Source organism: Papilio machaon, chromosome 1 (genome assembly GCF_912999745.1).
Source record: "Papilio machaon chromosome 1, ilPapMach1.1, whole genome shotgun sequence".
NCBI classification, from domain to species: Eukaryota; Metazoa; Arthropoda; class Insecta; order Lepidoptera; family Papilionidae; genus Papilio; species Papilio machaon.
The window spans coordinates 8639143-8657040 of NC_059986.1; the positions used below are offsets into that span (position 1 = coordinate 8639143).

Here is a 17898-nt window from a genome sequence, read left to right on the forward strand (position 1 = left end):
GTACGGTTATGATTTGAGTTGTTTGTAGCGTACGAGGCTTGTTAACACGTGGCTTGCGCACCGAACAACTACGCTCACAAACTATAACAGTGGTCCATTATTGTCGCTCTAACCCTATTCTGGAACTATGAAAACCAAATAAATATATAAAGGATTTAGCGTCATTCCACTATGATACCTCTAACTATACCAAGGTAAGTCTTATCTGAGGTAGATGGGTAAGGGTAAAAATAAGCAAAAAACTTTCGTATTAAAAGTATATGTGTATTGTCTCACAAAATCCTACGTCGTTATGTTCTCGGTAACTCATCATCATCACCATCATCATCAACTTGCCCTCATCCCTTATGGAGGGTCGGCACAGTATGTTTTACTTCTCCATACATCTCTATCAGCTGTCATATCTGTATTTACTCCCTTCTTACCGAAATCCTCTTTCACACAATCCATCCATACATTCTTTGGTCTTCCTCTACCTTTATAGCCATCCTTATTCAATCTCACTACTTTTTTGTTTATGTTGTCTGTAACTAATTACACATATTACTATTGTATGAATATTACAATTCTTTCGACTTTTGTTTGTAAAGTTTGTAAGAAATGTACCCAAGTGATAAATAAAACGGTAATAAATTTAATCGTCATCAGAATATTTTTCCATTGCTTATCATATCAATGATCGAAACATAAATCCAGCGGCGTAAACATCGAATTTTCTCGACGGTTCGTCATCTCGAACACCACCTATTTAGGGTTGTCACTTATTCCAAAATATATTCAGTATTCGTAATCTTTATGTATTTTATTTTTCGGTAGATAACACGGCGCTTGAAGTGTTCCCAAAGACATAAGCCGAAACTTTTAGTAATTACATGTATAGTAACCACATGAAATTCTACGATGTGTATCATTATATATACAAAACATTAATTAGCTGTGATATCAACTATTTGAATAGCTACACAGCTATTACCTATGGCCATAGATTTGGTATTTAAATGACAGCCCTGTGCGACTTGTAAGCCGACATTAACATAGCGTGCGCACGCGCAGCTCCGCAAGACAGAGAGGCGCCTGTCCCTTGTCGCCGCGCCCTCTGATTTATAGCCTGTGCTCTCAATGGCCGCTACGCACCGCTGTGTTACTCTGTGCCGCTGTTACATCATATTGCCACTTTACGCGTGCTTTACATACCATCGCCAAGGATTTTCTGGTTTAATTCCATTGAAAGATTTAATAGGAAAAATAAACGTTCGCTTACATAGATCTTAAGAATAAGACAAGCAATTATTATCCCAGGCAAACATAGTGCGATATTTGTATTTGTAAAATGTGATTCAAAGCTTAAACCCTAGAAGGTTCGCACTTACGTATACACTTGAGTAAGCGGCCTCAACTCCAATAAGGACGGGAGCAATTCATTTTGCAACACAGAAATGCGTGATAAATATCATTGTGACGTTAAACCACTTTTAGTCCGTTGCACTAATTAAAATAACTCTATTTTCGCCAATTACTCACCTGGTACGGAGTTTGTATGTAGGGTTGTCATGTCAGGAAAAAAAATTACAATAGTTGCCAACTTACAAAATACAAAAATGTCTATACTAATTTACGAGTACTATGTCTTCTTGTACAATATTATCTAGTATGGAATATGTACTTCTTATAGTGTATTACCTCTTCAGTTCTGAAGGTTGGCCGCTAGCTTGGAATATGTATTCCGGTCTAGATGTATTGATGAAAAATATTAAATGTACCTATTTGCTACAAGAAGTTAATAAGGGTTAATCTTATTTAAAAATTAAATCTGGTAGCTGCTCATTGACAAAGTAGCACTAAATCCTTGTCTGTCATTTCTCGTATTGGATTAGTCAATAACTTTGTTGCATTATGACATTAGTAAAACTTTACAAGTAGCAAATAAAACAGGATGAATGTCAAAGTTGCAATAAGTATTAAAAAAGTGTTTCCTTTGAAAATCAACCGCTTGTCAAGGTACATTTGCCGATATATATTTTGGCAACCCTAACCGCGTGTGACTAATTGCAGCGAGCTTCGCTGGCAATTATTAAATTATTTAACGCCTCGCAGCGTGACCAGTTAACGTGGATCCACCGAGCAACAGACTTTTTCATGTAATTAATTAAAACTAAAACGAATTGTAAGATAAAAATTGTAGTATTGCATGAGTCGTGGATCTAAGATTGGTGGTGTTAGCGACTTAGCAGCAGCGGTTATTGGGAGAACCGGCTCGACAGGGGAAGTATACCTCATAAAATATGACAAACAAGCTATCCCCGCGACTCCGTCCGCGCAGAATTAAAAAAAAAAAACTTAATAAGTATACAATAAGCCTATGTATACTTACATACTAAGGTCTACATCTATGCTAAATTTCATTAAAATCTGTTAAATCGTTCCGGAGATACCTTCAAACAAACATCCATCCATTTATCTAAAATTTCGCATTTATAATATTAGTAAGATAGGGGTATACTCTTCCTTGAATTGAATTCAATGACGTCATAACGTTGTTAAATTTAATTTAATTTCCTAAGCAGTTTTTTTTTATTTCTAACTAGCAGTGCCCGTGGCTCCTTCCACGCAATTAAAAAAAACATAATAAGTAGCCTATGTATACTTCCATACTATGTTCTACAATCTATATCGATGTATCGAGATCTGTTGAGCTGTAGAGATACCTTCAAACAAACGTCCAGGCATCCAAACATTCGCATTTTTAATATTATATAAGGTTTTTAAAAAATTTATTTTCGGTTTATGATATCATAAACGCATATGATTGCAATAAATCTCAATAAACTTAATTAAATCAGCAGAACAGAAATTCAACAATTTTTAACTCGTATTGTTAAATAAATACAGTAGCTTGTTAATGAATTTTCAAATTAACAGCACAAGAAGTCGCTGCTCCCATTAAGGTCTATTTATCAGGGACCTACTATCTGGGAAACATGAAAACACGGAGCAATATTGGTCTAATAAAATGACGTGGGCGCTGATCACTGCATTATTGTTTGTAATTTTCACTGGAAATACGGCCTCGAACAACGGAGATATGAGTATAGTTCGTTGTAGTCCATAATAGATATCGGAATGGAGTCATGGATTTGTGTTCCACGAGAAAACGCAATGAGCCTTTATATATATACTAGCTTTTACCCGCGACTCCGTCCGCGCGGAATAAAAAATAGAAAACGGGGTAAAAATTATCCTATGTCCGTTGTTCCTGGTTCTAAGCTACCTGCCCACCAATTTTCAGTCAAATTAATTCAGCCGTTCTTGAGTTATAAATGGTGTAACTAACACGACTTTCTTTTATATATATGGATTTTTATTTAGCTACCTGTTTTATAAGATTGCACAGAATGTATGACGTTACGGCCACCTACAAAGACCATAGCTAACACTATATAGTTCCAAGCACCAAAACTAGCAGCGTACCGTTCTCCAATCACCCATTTATATGTTTATCATACATGTCGTAACTCGCTGTACTTGACGACTCATATGAAATCTAATCACAATATATGCGTGAATCTTACCGTTTAATAAGAGCCGTACAAGCCGTTCAGTATAACGCAATATATAATTTCATACGTTGTAAATTGTCGGTTATGTTAAGATCCGTTTCCATTGTACGTGCATGCAAACGCGGGCCCGTTTCGCGCGGAGCACTATTGATAGTCAGTGCCCATCCGTTGGTTACTTCGAGAGGTTTAAAGATCTTGGACTGCCTTGCCAGGCTTATAGGTTATCTTCAACCATTTTCCTTGCTTCTTTGATGGTCTTAAAGCTGGTTTAGGTAACATCTCATCAGAAAACATTATTTTTTTAGCACATTTGACTTGCAAGCTTTTGACAGAGTGGCATTTTTGTCTCTGCTACATTTCATGAAACAATAGAGCTCACCTTCGACTTATTACAATTGATAGAAAAGCATTCATTTATCTTTCTCCTGTTTGATTTAAGCAGCAAGTTAATAAGTTCTTCACTGAACTGCCACTTTTCGGAACAAGATTCTATTGTATCTTTTGGCATCTTTCCTAGATGATTCAGAATCCAAAAAGGAATTAGACACGCTACACTTTCTTGACAATTTTCTGTCTATTACCAAGGGACATTTTCATCTCATCACTACTACGGCTGAGGATAAAGGGTTAGGGACTTTTGCACACTTAGATACCCTTTCTATAGTTTTCAAGAGGTGGAGTCTTTATTTTGTCAGTTAACGATTATGATATGCATACGGTCTTTTGCGTTCGTACGCAAATATCACAGTGGAAATACGCCGTAAGTTGGGAAGATTCAAAACAAGTGAGCGTGCTCATAAAGATAGCTGCCTCATTACGCTATAACGACCGGACGAGGCACGCGCCTTCATATATTGCAAGTTGAAGATGCACGTTTCAAAATTATTGATCGGTAAATCTTTACATTTATTAAATAGCTATCAGTATTGGAAATTCCGTATACTTCTTAAAATCAATTTTAGGATACCCATTGAGGAAAGGATATTTGTCACAAAAGGACCCCAGATGCAGCATTTTTGGGACAAAAATATAGCCAATTTTTAATAGTTTTATCTTTATGAAGGTTATAAGAAGTCCTTATAACTTTCTCGCTAAAATTGTAAAATATTTATAAATTTAAAGTAGTAAAGAAATTTAGCCTTTTTTGTCTCTATACATATGTTTTAAAGTGATTTTTGAAAAATAAATTGACATTATGCCCATGCATATCGGATCTTTCAGCATAAAATTGTTCGTCAAATCTGTAATCTGATTTTGTTCCCAGAGCTCGCTTAAAAACTCATCTTGTTCGTTTATAATATTCACTTTATTAAATGCAACATTATTTTATTAACATAGTGTGTTATGTCATTTATAGACTACAATGTCACACCTGAGGCGACATTTCAGCGTTAATTGGTGACGTCTAGAACCACCGAGTAACTCTATACGAGGTGTGAAGGCGATCTACTAAGTGGGGCAATAAATGACTCACATAGATATGACTAAATTTATTACGAACTAACTATGTCCTGCTGTTTTACTAGGCAAGATTGGCCATAAGAGTTTGGTTATAGGTGGCCAGTTATAAGTTGCCGCTGGCCAGTGATTGGTAGCCGGTTGTAATGTCAAATAGCCTTGCAAGCCATCCTTGATTCTACATCACCAAGTCATGTTCTTTCTAGACCGTTAAATCTGAAAACTGCATTTGTCCAGCTAAATTTAAATGATATTTATTCATCATGATCTATTTAAGGAAATGTGTGGGTAGTTTTTAATGTAGCTATGACAAATAACGTAAAAATACATCTTGCAGCAGCAGTTATTAAGAGATCTGATAAAGAAGCCGTTACACCTACAGCTAGTTGTGGTTACAGAAAATATGATAAACTATTGTGAACTGAAACACCTGCAGTTATAGTAGAAAATAGATGAACCGTATACAGATAAATTCTAGCAAATGTCTATGTATAATAAAAATGCAAGAATAAATATATTTATTAAAATTTATTTTAAATAGAACCAAAAATGACATAGATGAAGATTAAATTTTATGTGGCAAGTGTTGCAATAAGAAAAAAATAAAGAAATAAAAATAGCTACTAGGTGAGTGCCATTTAAATGATTAGTATTTATTAAAAAATCCATTTATTTTAGGAGATGAGTATTAAACTACGTGGTTCTATTTTAATACTTTTTTGTAGTACGTGCATTCCTTAGTTTAGTTGCAGCGTTTTTATGGACTCATCGATGTGCTTTGTTTCTTTTGTCTGTAGATTCTTTCAAAAAAGTAAATTTTATTGGACGGCAAAATCGTGATAAGCGATTCTATCTTGATAAAGCGTCAATAGAACGCTGTAGTTGAAGGATTAGCGTCAATAGTTGAAGGCAAGCAATAAAATATGGATTGCCCTTTTTATTGCAACAATAGTTAGATGCAGAAGGTTTCTCTATGCTGGCTGGCTTTACCCGATATTAGTTGATTTTCATGTTTTATGTGCGGTAGTACTGCGATTGCTGGTTCTAAGTTCTCACTGTTGAATGCATTGACAACAGATGTCCTCTCACTTTTTCACAGGAAGGAAAATTTTAACGCCAAATTTAATCATGTATGTCTGTCTGTTATAGAAAAACTGAAGCACTTTTGCAGACATAGAAAATTAAAACAGTATTCTACGTTTTACCGTAGTCCAGTTTTGTCAATATGAAGGATTGTTTTGTTGAAAACTTGTCATGATATAGGTTAGGCATTTTATAGCATAGCTTTTTGCCCTATGACTTATCGACTGGTGAATTGTAAATAACAGAGCTCTGATGAAAGCCATAGCTGAACCCTCGGGCTGTGATAGTCGGCGGCTTGAATAATGGCTGATATTTCAGAACAATCACTTCGACTGCGTTGTATTCTGAATCTTTTTACGGCATTTAAATTTACTTGTGTTGCTGCTAATATTTGTTGCTGCTGACTTAATATTACAACGATTAGATTGTTTCAATAACTTTCTAATCTTGTATTTTTATGTAATATAGATAAAGACCCATTCAAGTAGATGATAAAAGTATTGCTAAAATGAACCGCAGTCTTTGTAGAATCCTTCGTTCACAATTAAATATGCAGACCAGATTGTTAGATTCGAAGAACAGATCAATATAAAAAGTAGTATAAGGAAATAAGAAGCACAACTAAAGAAGAGCGAGAGAGTTGTGCTTTTTTTCTTTACTGAAATCTGTTGCTTTGGTACTTCAGTAGTATGGACTTATTTTATTTTTATCTAGATAAGATAATCATAAGAGATGGCGTTTCACCGTTGGTACCTGTAGCTGCAGGTTGTCGACCGGGTGGGCGGCGGCGTGGAACGAGAGGGCGCGTCGCTCCGCCGATCACGGCAAGCGCCGCACTTCATATCTCACCAGATCCACCTGTATGTTCGACTTTTATATTCTTAAGAAACAAAGGAGTTTTATTTCTTCTTCTGCGAATCGGGCTGCCAGTATCTTCTCCCTGATCGTCTCCACAATATTTCCTCTTCGCAGATGACTAAACCGGCGCTTTACGATCTTTGTGACAAACGCCATTATAAAGACTGGAACTGCGATACCCCTCAACTCATTTTATACAAAGCAAACTTTCAACAACGTCTGAAATGAATTTCTCATTTCCACAAACACAGTTGCAGAAATTATATTTAGGATAAAATCAACATTCCTAAATATCAGAAACCTAGGCTAGACTATCTAGGCTACATCTCTTGAATATCATATTTCATTAGCAGTGTTGAATTATTTGATAAATAATTACGAAACATGCTGCTAAAAAATTTACAGTTGCTATATTTACCATCATACAACTTGGAATATATTTGGAAAACTATATTTATGCTGTAATTTTTAAAAACTTTATAAATCAAATGATGTAAACCATTGTATGTAGTGTCGAAACATCAGCGCTGCAGCTGGCAGACCGGAACGTCTCGCTCCGGCGCCCGCGCACCGGACACACCGACAAACTAGATCATCAACCGATATAAATACATTATATACATCAGTTTTTAATATTTCAGTTTTTAATTAACTTTTTGGACTTTGAAAGGATAAGTAGTGGTTTTTGTCTGTCAAAAAATATTTTATTAGTACAATTTTTTTCGTGATCCTCGATCCTTTCTACTGCTTAATAGTGGATAAATCCATCACTATTATTTAGGTAACATGAAGTTGAATGAAGCTAGAACTAAATTATTAATGCACTTGTAGGTCAATAACCTACCGGGCCAGAATTAATTGTTCACTTGATCTTATATGCTAGAGAGGTCTTCACTATGAGTATGGTCAACTATTAAAAGACCAGAGTTAGTAAAACAAGGAAGCGGCAATTGAATTAGTCGTTGCAAGTGTGTTTATTAGGGCTGCCACCTTCTTTCTTACACCTGTCTTACGAAGACTAAACTACTCCTTAATCTATAAAAAAAACATTGCAATAAATTAAAGCGTATGAGCATTTTATAGCACTATATTTGTAAAGATATCTTTACAAAGACAAAAATGTGCAAAATATAAACGTAGTGATGACCCTAGACGTCACTAATAGAACAATAAAGTGTGTCATGTCACCTCGGGTCTCGGGTCGCGTAATGTTCGACGGGTTGTAGCAGGAGACACACGGACACGACCAGTCCAATCCGACGCCCGCGATTATCTGAATATTGCGTTCGAAATTAAAAAAATTCTGCGCTTACCAGTGTTATTAGAACTTTTTGGTTGAGCGTGTTATATGATTCGCATGGATGTGGAACTTTTTGGCGCGAAACAAGCAGGTAGCCGTGATGCTGGGAGTGCTGGCAGCGGCCGCATTAGTCGTGGTCCTTCTGGCGACGAAGGGCGCGAGTCTCGCGGTCGTGGAGAACCTATCCACGGAAACGGATGACGTCAGCAAGGATCCCCACGTATTTTCCACTTACAGGTGTGTTAATTGTATGTTACCAAGACATTCAAAAATTTGAGTCGTAGGAATTTTTCTAATGTTGAATATAAGGAATTTTTTTAACAAAAATTTAACAAAAAATTGGTTTATTTATTTATTATAAAAAAGCGCAACATGGTTTTTTTACTAACGTAATCAGTAAATACAACATATTTTTGCTACTGATTCATTGCGTATCAACTGTCTCTTATCAAGTTACAGGATGGAGAAAATATGCATAACAACTGTTGCGCAACAAATAAAGCGCAAAATTTATCTTTGTTATCATCTTTAGATTTCTTCTATTACTACTGGTACTATTTGTGAAATATATTTCAAAATGACTAAAAACATCGACGTCGTAATAGCACAGCAGAGGAAACATTTAACAAAACGCCTGCTGAATTTGAATACTTAAATTCCTCACTATAACTTTGTCGTTTTAAAATTAAACCTTGGAATTTTCCTGTTTTTTTTTTACACTATTTGTATTAGGTTGATTATGAAATGACTGTAATTAAAGTAAATATTTCCAGTCTCCCTTCAGACGATCGATTCATGCCATCTATCGGAAATGGTCACGTGGCAACTAATATCTTCAGCGACACGGTCTACATGAATGGTCTTTACAACGGCTTTAAAGGGGAAAGCCATCGCGCTAGGATTCCTTCCTGGGCTAACATCAGGCTAAATTCAACTCTGACGCAAAACCCCTACAGTCCAATGTACAATTTGGATACAAAACATGGAGTGTTTACTGTTACTGTGGACAGAGAGAGATCGGTTGTCACGCAGAGAATCTATGCTCACAGATTTTATACGAGAGCAATTGTTAACCAGATACAAGTCGCATCTAAACACCGCCCTGGTAAATATGTTTTTGATTTATTCTTAAGGCAACAGTTATATATATAATCGTGTTTGTATTAGCGCATTTCTTACTTACTGCAATATATTTTTATCGACTTATGGCTATTTTGTTACAATAGGCGCTTTATTTAATTTTATAAAAAAAGTATTATGTCAACAAATAATAAATAAAACAATTACAATGTTCCATCAGTATTCTTAATTAACTTACTTGTAAAACTGATTCATTTTTAATTTTGTTTTTATTTTGCCGTCTCATAACCTTAGTAAATTTAATTCACTAATTTGACAATATTTTCACTAATGAATGTTCTACATTTTAAGATCCAAACTTCCTTCACCCTGAGATATGGATAGCTATTAAATTGATGCCAGGGCCGGCCAGCGTGGATATAGCGTTCGATGATCCGATACCAGAGATTATAGACGGTCGTACTGTGTGGAGTGTTTGTGGTCACACGAAGGTATCCGAAGATCCGACCTACCAGCCACTTCCACTCGATGTATGTGCGTATTGGACCTCAGTGCCAGACCATTTAGTGGTCCCACAACATGGGACCAGGGTGTTTACTTTCGCGATGACCGTAGACAAAAATAAGACTATCGCAAGACATGAACTCATAAAAGGTAAATATTGCATTACTTTCTTCTTATTATTAAATTAGTTTTAGGCATTAGTTTTAATATTTAAAACAGTTTGCAAAATCATTTTAAAATGTTTGTGTAGTGTTAGGCATTTTATTTGGCACATCGGTTACAAGAATACTCTTAAGCCCGAAGTGCCAAGCGATGTGCTTCAAAAAAATGTAAACAAACGTAAATTGTTGCGTAGTATTACAGACGGATGGCGAGGAGTTGTTCGAAAAGCACGTGGAGCAGTGGCAGCGATTATACCAGCAGGCAGGAGTGCATATTGAGGGCAACTTGAAGCTGGTACGTAAGGTCTACCTCAATAACATGTGGCTCTATTTACTGTTCATTTTACGAAAAATTTTGTTTCCAATTTGCACCACAAAATCGTTAATTGTTTTATAATGGGAAAACAGGGTACTTAATATATTTCTAGGCCAAAATAGTAAACGGAATCTGGTATTACTATCTGAGCTCCCTGCCTGCAGAGGTGTCCCATCAGCCGTTGGACCGTTTCTTTGGTCTCAGCCCCACAGGACTCGCCAGAGGCGGCACATTTGATGATTATGAAGGTAAGCAATAAGTATTAGGCAACATTTAAGAATCGAATAATGAGTTGAACGATTGGCATATAGAAAGCCGTTGTTTGTTTCCTAAATTCCTATTTTCTACGCAACGGAAAATAAAGAATAGGAACCGTGCAAAATAAAACACCGAAAAGCTTGCAACATGCGGGTAAATGAATAAGTAGCGAAGCAAGACATTGCGTACGCTACAACACCATCTGTTGTGGAGTGGCAGAAACAACGCTAACATTTTACGTAAAAATAATAAACTTAACTTAATAACTTAAATAATAAGCTAAATAATAAAAAAATTTATTCATCGGTAGCGTGACATAAACCCGAGTACTCTTTCCTTAAACTTAATAAACTTCTATATTTAATTAATATAATGCAATTGTGTATTGTCTAAAACAGTCAATGAATTATTAAAATGTTGTTTCAATGAAATCATTTGCTAAAAACTCAGTCTATTCATTGAACTTACGCGTTTTCAGGTCACAACTTCTGGGACACGGAGACATGGATGTACCCTGGCATCTTACTCCTGTACCCTCAATACGCGCATGCCCTGCTTCAGTACAGACTAGAGACGGCTTACGTCGCAGCACACCTCGCGAGGAGCACGGGACATAAAGGATATAGGTAGAAATTGATAACAGTAATTTTTATTAAATTTAATATATCTTTAATTAATAAAATTGTCGTTTATCGATAACTGCTATTTATTGAGGCTGGTAATTCGACCTTTATGTGTTAGATTTTAGTTAACAATTAGCTAGTAAAATCGGTATCTATCTCAAGTTAGTTAACAATTTCTCGACTAACCAAATATAACGTTAGCCATTAGCATGATGGCAATATTGTTAATCATTCAAAACTTTCTATTTACGTCGTAGCTTAAAAAATCTTAATAATTATATCAATATTATCTATAGATTCCCATGGGAGAGCGCGTACACAGGCACAGAGGTGACGCAGCCATGTTGTCCGGAGGTGGCGGAGTTCGAGCAGCACGTGTCCGGCTGCATTTCCTTTGCAGCCCGCCAGTACCTCGCCACCACCAGAGATGAAGAATGGTTGAAGGTACCGTCAGGATTTAATAATAGTTTAATTCAAGTTGAATAGATTACAACCGAAATTGTGACATTATTGTATGTACTATTTACAAGTACAGATGAATCAAGAGACATTCGTATTCTTACAGAGACACTTCGATGTACACTAAACATCAGTGTTTCAACACACTCAGGTGTATAGTGTGAATAATAGTGTCTTCCTTTTTGTACTCAAGAGGAACACTGAAGACCGCCTAACCCTTTGAACATTGATTTAACAAGTTCATAATTAATTTTTAAATAATAAATAAAGTTTATTAAAATCATCATCTATATATATAAAAGAAAGTCGTGTTAGTTACACTATTTATAACTCAAGATCGGTCGAACTGATTTAACTGAAAATTGGTGGGCAGGTAGCTTAGAACCAGGAAACGGACATAGGATAATTTTTACCCCGTTTTCTATTTTTTATTCCGCGCGGACGGAGTCGCGGGTAAAAGCTAGTATTATATAAATTAAGATTGCGTAAAGTTTGATAGACTATTTTACAAATTTTACATTGTTAACTTTTTAAATTACGTTGTCTCTTTTTAGCAAGGTGGCTGTTCTCTTGTGACGAACATAGCAGACTTTTGGGCTTCGCGTGCTGTCATCAATTACACGTCTGGCTTCTACGACATTGAAAGTAAGTTTTACAAATTGACCCACACACCTCCACTTGCCTTGTAAGATCCATCGCTATTTTTTAATGTTTATAAATCTTATTTATTTGCTTGTTTCAGACGTTATGGGTCCTGACGAAGACCACAGCAATGTGACCAACTCTGCCTTCACTAATGTCGTTGCCGGATACTCGATGTATTTAGCTCAGTAAGTCAATACAATTACTCTAAATGACCAGACTTTTTCTTGTCGTGTAAAGATTGTTTGTAATGTTTACGATATAACACAAATACTACAAGAGTTAAACCCTTCTTCCACTAAGCGGTTAGGCGGAGGAAGCCATCCACGCGCTTTTGATATCTAGTATACCAGTCGCGGCAGCGCCTCTGATAATAGAAGACGCTATTCGATTAAAAGGTAAACGAGAAGTCATAGTCACGCTGCATATTGAATCTAGCTCTTGGGTTTTAAGGTCTATCTACAGGTCCGTGTCTTGGTTTAAGCTCCTTATCTTCTATCAGCAATTTATTATAATTTAATATATATTCTAACCGTTAAAATACTTGTAGATACGTGGCTTGCCTATGCAAGGATTACTATATGTCCCGAGAGCCAGAGCACTACGCAGACATCGCTTGGAGCCTAGCGCTGCCGTACGACGCTGATCTCGACTACCACCCGCAGTATACCGGCTATGCACGCGGGGAGGGTATCAAGCAGGCTGATGTTGTACTACTGGGATTCCCATTGCAGTATCCTATGAATGAGTAAGTTTCAATTTAACCTTGGATGACCAATCCCAAATAAGTTAAGCAATATGTTATAACTGATTGGACAAGTGAAATGTAAATCTGGAGTAATCTTTTGGGGTTACATGTCTTAAGATCTTAAAGGTCCACCATAAGTTTTTTCACATTGTACAAGATAAGTTCAATATGATTATGAATATTAAAATATGGACACTTTAAATATTTTATTCAGGTCCAATTGAAAAAGAAATGCTTGAATAAAATAATTTTAATGCTGAAAATAATCCGAATATTCAATATTTTTTCTTTTTTCACTATTTTGTATTTCCGTCAACATGCTAGCTACTATATTGTTTAGATCTACGAGGATGAACGACCTGTCTTACTACGAGTCAGTAACTCGCAGCAGCGGACCCGCAATGACGTGGAGCATGCACGCCGTGGGACATCTTCGCCTAGGGGACAGGCAGCACGCCGAGAAAATGTTCAATAAGAGCTATAAAGCCTACGTTAGGGAACCTTTTAAGGCAAGTAACTAATAAAATTGACTCTACAATGCCAACAATTAAGCAACCCTCTCTAGATAAGGTACATTAGCTCCAGTGCAGTCCACAAAAAGTGAAAAAGCTATTGTCAGTCCTATACATTTTTTAAAGTTCGTTATGGAATCGCTTCAGAGCGAATGCACTTTGTCTAGTTGGTATGATCCCTTTAGTAACTTCGGTGCTGTATAATTTAAGATACAATATCATAGGAACACTTCAAATAATTTAACTGTAATTGTGTTTACGCTCTTCACATCTAGAAATTCTAGTTAAATAACGATTGCTTCTATTTTAAAAAAGGCGTTTTTATAGGTGTGGACCGAGCTCCGTCGCCCCGATGTAGGCGCTGTGAACTTCCATACAGGCATGGGTGGGTTCCTGCAGGCGCTGATGTTCGGTTATGCCGGTGTTAGCGTGTACTTAGATAGGCTGGAGATCAACCGCCCTCAGCTGCCGCCACAGTCCACCAGGTTGAAGATAAGAGGTAATTTTCTTTCTATATATTATGTAAAGATTTACCTGAGTTAACTTTTTGACCTTAACATAAATTGAGTGCACTTTTGATTATTTATCTGTCTGATATTTTATTACTGTCGGTTTCCATTGCCGAAACACTCTATAAAAATTTATGGACATCTCTCATTATCTGGATAAACAGGAATAACAACTGTTTCGTAAATGGATATCCGCAGTTGTACTTAAAGCATGATTAGAAAATACAAGACTCACAATTACCTTTCTATAATCTGCTTAAGTTGTGCCTTCACAGACGTTGGTATAAAATACAAATTTGTCTGACGTTACCCAATAAATCCAGCTTTATTAAAACAACAATCTGTCTATTTAGGTATGAAATATCTCGGAGCAAACCTGACTCTGGACATAGACGAGGATGACATCAGCCTGACGGCAACCAGCATTGACGACAACTGGCCGCTGCTCATCAACAACGGGAAGTACAATGTCACCCTCGTACCCGGATTGACAGGTAGGTTTTACTGAATACATTCTTATCTTCCCAGTACTGCAAAACTGCAAATACTGAAGATTACTGCTACATTCCAAGTTTAATATACGCTAGAGGATTCTCTAGGGTAGTCTAAAGAGATGCTTAAATAACCATTAATGAAACTTTCAATGTTCAAAGTAAATCGTGTAAATTTTGCATCTTTTCTTGTAAAGATTATTTTCGCGATGTTTTTTTGTTTTAGTGACATTATCAGGAGACGGACCTTTCACAATACGTTCCAAGCAATGGAAGGACTGCAAGGTTCCCGCTGACGTCATCGGACAGAGCTACCTGAGACCTATTGGAACTTAATGCGATCCGAAATCTAACCCTAAAATACTACAATTTTTATTCATGATTTATATTAACTTCATTGAATATATGAGAGTAGATCTACGATCCTAGTCATTTATCACATAATTTGTATCAATTAGAAGTCGTTTTAATGTAAAAAAGTTGCCTTCACAATTAAAAAAAAAGTGAAACATGTAAAGTATGCTGATGACTTCATTTATACTTATTTTTCTTAATATTACACCATTCACCTGCACGTGTATATTTTATTGTTGACTACATTATTTATTCAGTTTGTTATGACCCCTAAGATAGTTAACCAAATTATGCTGATCTGAAAAAAAAATGTCCCAATTATGTACTGTAATCGTCTGTGATGTTGAAACTTGAAACTGCTGACGCTACGAGGTGTCGAATTTAACACGTTATTGACATCGGTATATGAAACTTTTAATAATACCTTACATCTATAATAGTCATAATAAAATAAATTCACTGATATAGAACCCACTGGGAAGGCTGCTGATTCGAAATCTTTTCATCGTTTGCTTCGTTCAAACATAAACGCGCCTGTTGAAGTTACTTCTATCACTATTTGTTTCAATGCTCACCCTCACCACCGCTGCCGTCAGCGCCAAAATGGCGAAATTTAAATAGGCACGAAATACCGCGGCTTGTAATCTGTCCAGCAGATTATAAAGGTCACTGAATAAATCTGAATCTGCACCACAATAAGCATAAATTATTGCATTTTAGTTATAAAAAAGAGAAAACTGTTTTCATTGTACCTTTCATGATGATATTTGTAATAAATAAATTTAACGACAGTTAAAGTATTTTATTTTCTTCGACAGTATTCAAATATTTTCGAACAATTCGACGAATTGTAGTACACTTAAATTATTTTATACTACATAAAATAATTTAATAATTTTTTTTTTTAATTTTTTATTTTATAATACAAGGTTTTGTCTGGCGACAAAACATAACGGTACCTCAACCTGTGTACATCTGAATTAAGAATGTGTCAGTTAGAAAAATATAACAAATTTCTAGCTATCTATTATTGTTATTTTTTATTGCCTAAAAGTCTACAACCCCAGTGTCACCTGAATCTGTGTTTCGTATGTAGGAAACAAAATTTTGAAGAGAATTCTGAAAGAATAGTTACAGTTTCCAGAAATAGTAAAACAACCACAAAATAAATCAATGTACGCAATACAGTCGTATGTTAACATGGCACTGTATGACTAAACAATGATGTCGTTACATTAATAAATTATTGAAACATCAAATAAAGTATCTATTTGTCTTGTGCAACATACAGTTTCTAGAATTGATTCATATTCATTCATAGATTCTTAGATGTGAGTCTCAAAACCAAGAAATAATAGGATTATTTCTTTATTGCATTACCTTGACCCGTGAAATGACGTCTTTTGAATTTATTTATTGATTGCGTAATGCGTATGACACGTTTTTTAATAATACATAAAACTTTCTACGTAATTCTTCACTATGAAGGAGAAACTGAAGCAGACAGATTAAGCTACCGTAAAATCACAACGTGCCGTGTATCTTCAAAGATAAGATCTATGTATGAGTTATAATTCGATTAAAAAATATGTTCTTCAAACTTGAACCGTTAACGATTTGACCAACGACAATGACGAATTATTTCTACAAAACGACGCAAAGAACAACCAAGAAATACCGAAAGTTATAGCATCCTTCTTTTTTAAGTCGGCTAAAAACTATCTGAGGTGTGTGTGTTGGTTGGGGGACAACTCTCAATGGCGTAATTTAACACAATACGGTCTCACCTCAGAGCCATCTATTACGGCGGAGCAAAAACGACGCCAACATTGAGAGAAACGGATGGGAATATTGTTGTTTAAAATTTGTAATGACAGTGAAACTTAGCGAAAGTGGATTTTTTAAACTCCTGACTAACTGCTATCAAACATTCATACTACAGTCGAACCTGGATAAGCGAGAGTCGAAGTGACCGCGATATTTTTTCCCTTATCCAGGTTTGACTGTATATTATGTCTACCAGCCAACATATATGTATATCTCAATACGTCCCACGTAAAATGCATAAGTCAAAGTTCATTGATAAGGATATCGGACTGTCATTCAATTATCTCTCAACAGCGGACCTAGTCTGCCTACGACAATAAAACTATTGATAAATTATCATAATTTTACTTTTTTTTTAAATAAACTTAAAAAGTTTTATTGCCAGCCTACTTTTAATGATAAATAATAATCATACAAAAAGTACATAAATCTAAAAGAAGGTTGACTTTATAAGTTTACAATGTAACTAAAAGTGTGTAATTTTACCTTCACCTTAATACTAAGGCTTTTAGTAATAAAAATTGTAGACTATTTATATCTGACAGAAATAAAACTGCTTTCTATTCTCGTTACTAATAAAATGACTAGAATATTATTGTAATTTAATAACAAATGTTATATAAACAAATTCTAATAATATCGAAACTAAATATTAGATTTATAAATGTTTTCAAAATATCATGGCGGCTTTTAAATTCGCGTTAGAAATTTAAGTTATTGATTATATTAATTATATTAATAGATAATAATATAACTTTGATTCATGTGTGACCCAGATTTTAAACGTGATAAAAATTAGTCACAACACTTACTCGTGTTTCAGGGTTTATCAATTGGATCGGATTCAAATGAAATCTTTTTGCATTCGATGATTATAAGCTACTTAATATATTGTATATACTTAGCACGAGAAAAATGGAAAATATGATTTAATCTGTAGAAGTCTAACACGATGATAAATTTCCTATTTATTTATTTATTTATTTATTTACAATACAATAAAAAAACCTAAAATAGAACTATGTCCCACAAAATTATATAAAATAATTTGACTGTGGGATCAAGAAATTTAATTTAAATTGATATAATATAAAATTAGATAAGTATGATAATTAAAAATTAAATTAAATTTATATAAAATAAAATTAGATAAGTATG

The 17898-nt window shown here is 35.2% G+C and overlaps 1 protein-coding gene and 1 long non-coding RNA gene across 2 annotated transcripts; one reads left to right on the forward strand and one right to left on the reverse strand.

The window, feature by feature from the left end:
- Nucleotides 1-6798: 6798 nt before the first annotated feature.
- Nucleotides 6799-8219, reverse strand: LOC106718815. The gene is made up of 3 exons (XR_001357391.2): nt 8145-8219; nt 7456-7543; nt 6799-6956 (listed from the first exon to the last, which is right to left on the reverse strand). It is a non-coding gene; the product is annotated as an uncharacterized LOC106718815 (long non-coding RNA).
- Nucleotides 8164-15483, forward strand: LOC106718814 (protein-glucosylgalactosylhydroxylysine glucosidase). The gene is made up of 14 exons (XM_014513001.2): nt 8164-8493; nt 9030-9361; nt 9688-9990; nt 10196-10296; nt 10430-10565; nt 11054-11201; nt 11495-11642; nt 12212-12302; nt 12400-12487; nt 12850-13047; nt 13388-13556; nt 13887-14058; nt 14422-14562; nt 14786-15483. Exons 1-14 carry the CDS (start codon nt 8318-8320, stop codon nt 14893-14895), a joined length of 2313 nt encoding a protein of 770 aa, XP_014368487.2. The 5' UTR covers nt 8164-8317; the 3' UTR covers nt 14896-15483.
- The last annotated feature ends 2415 nt before the right edge of the window (nt 15484-17898 follow it).

Coding starts and splice junctions, on each gene's coding strand:
- LOC106718814 (XM_014513001.2), top strand. CDS start 8,318: ATGTGGAACTTTTTGGCGCGAAACAAGCAGGTAGCCGTGATGCTGGGA. Junction 9,362..9,687: donor CGCATCTAAACACCGCCCTG/GTAAATATGTTT, acceptor CTACATTTTAAG/ATCCAAACTTCCTTCACCCT. Junction 14,563..14,785: donor CCTCGTACCCGGATTGACAG/GTAGGTTTTACT, acceptor TTTTTGTTTTAG/TGACATTATCAGGAGACGGA.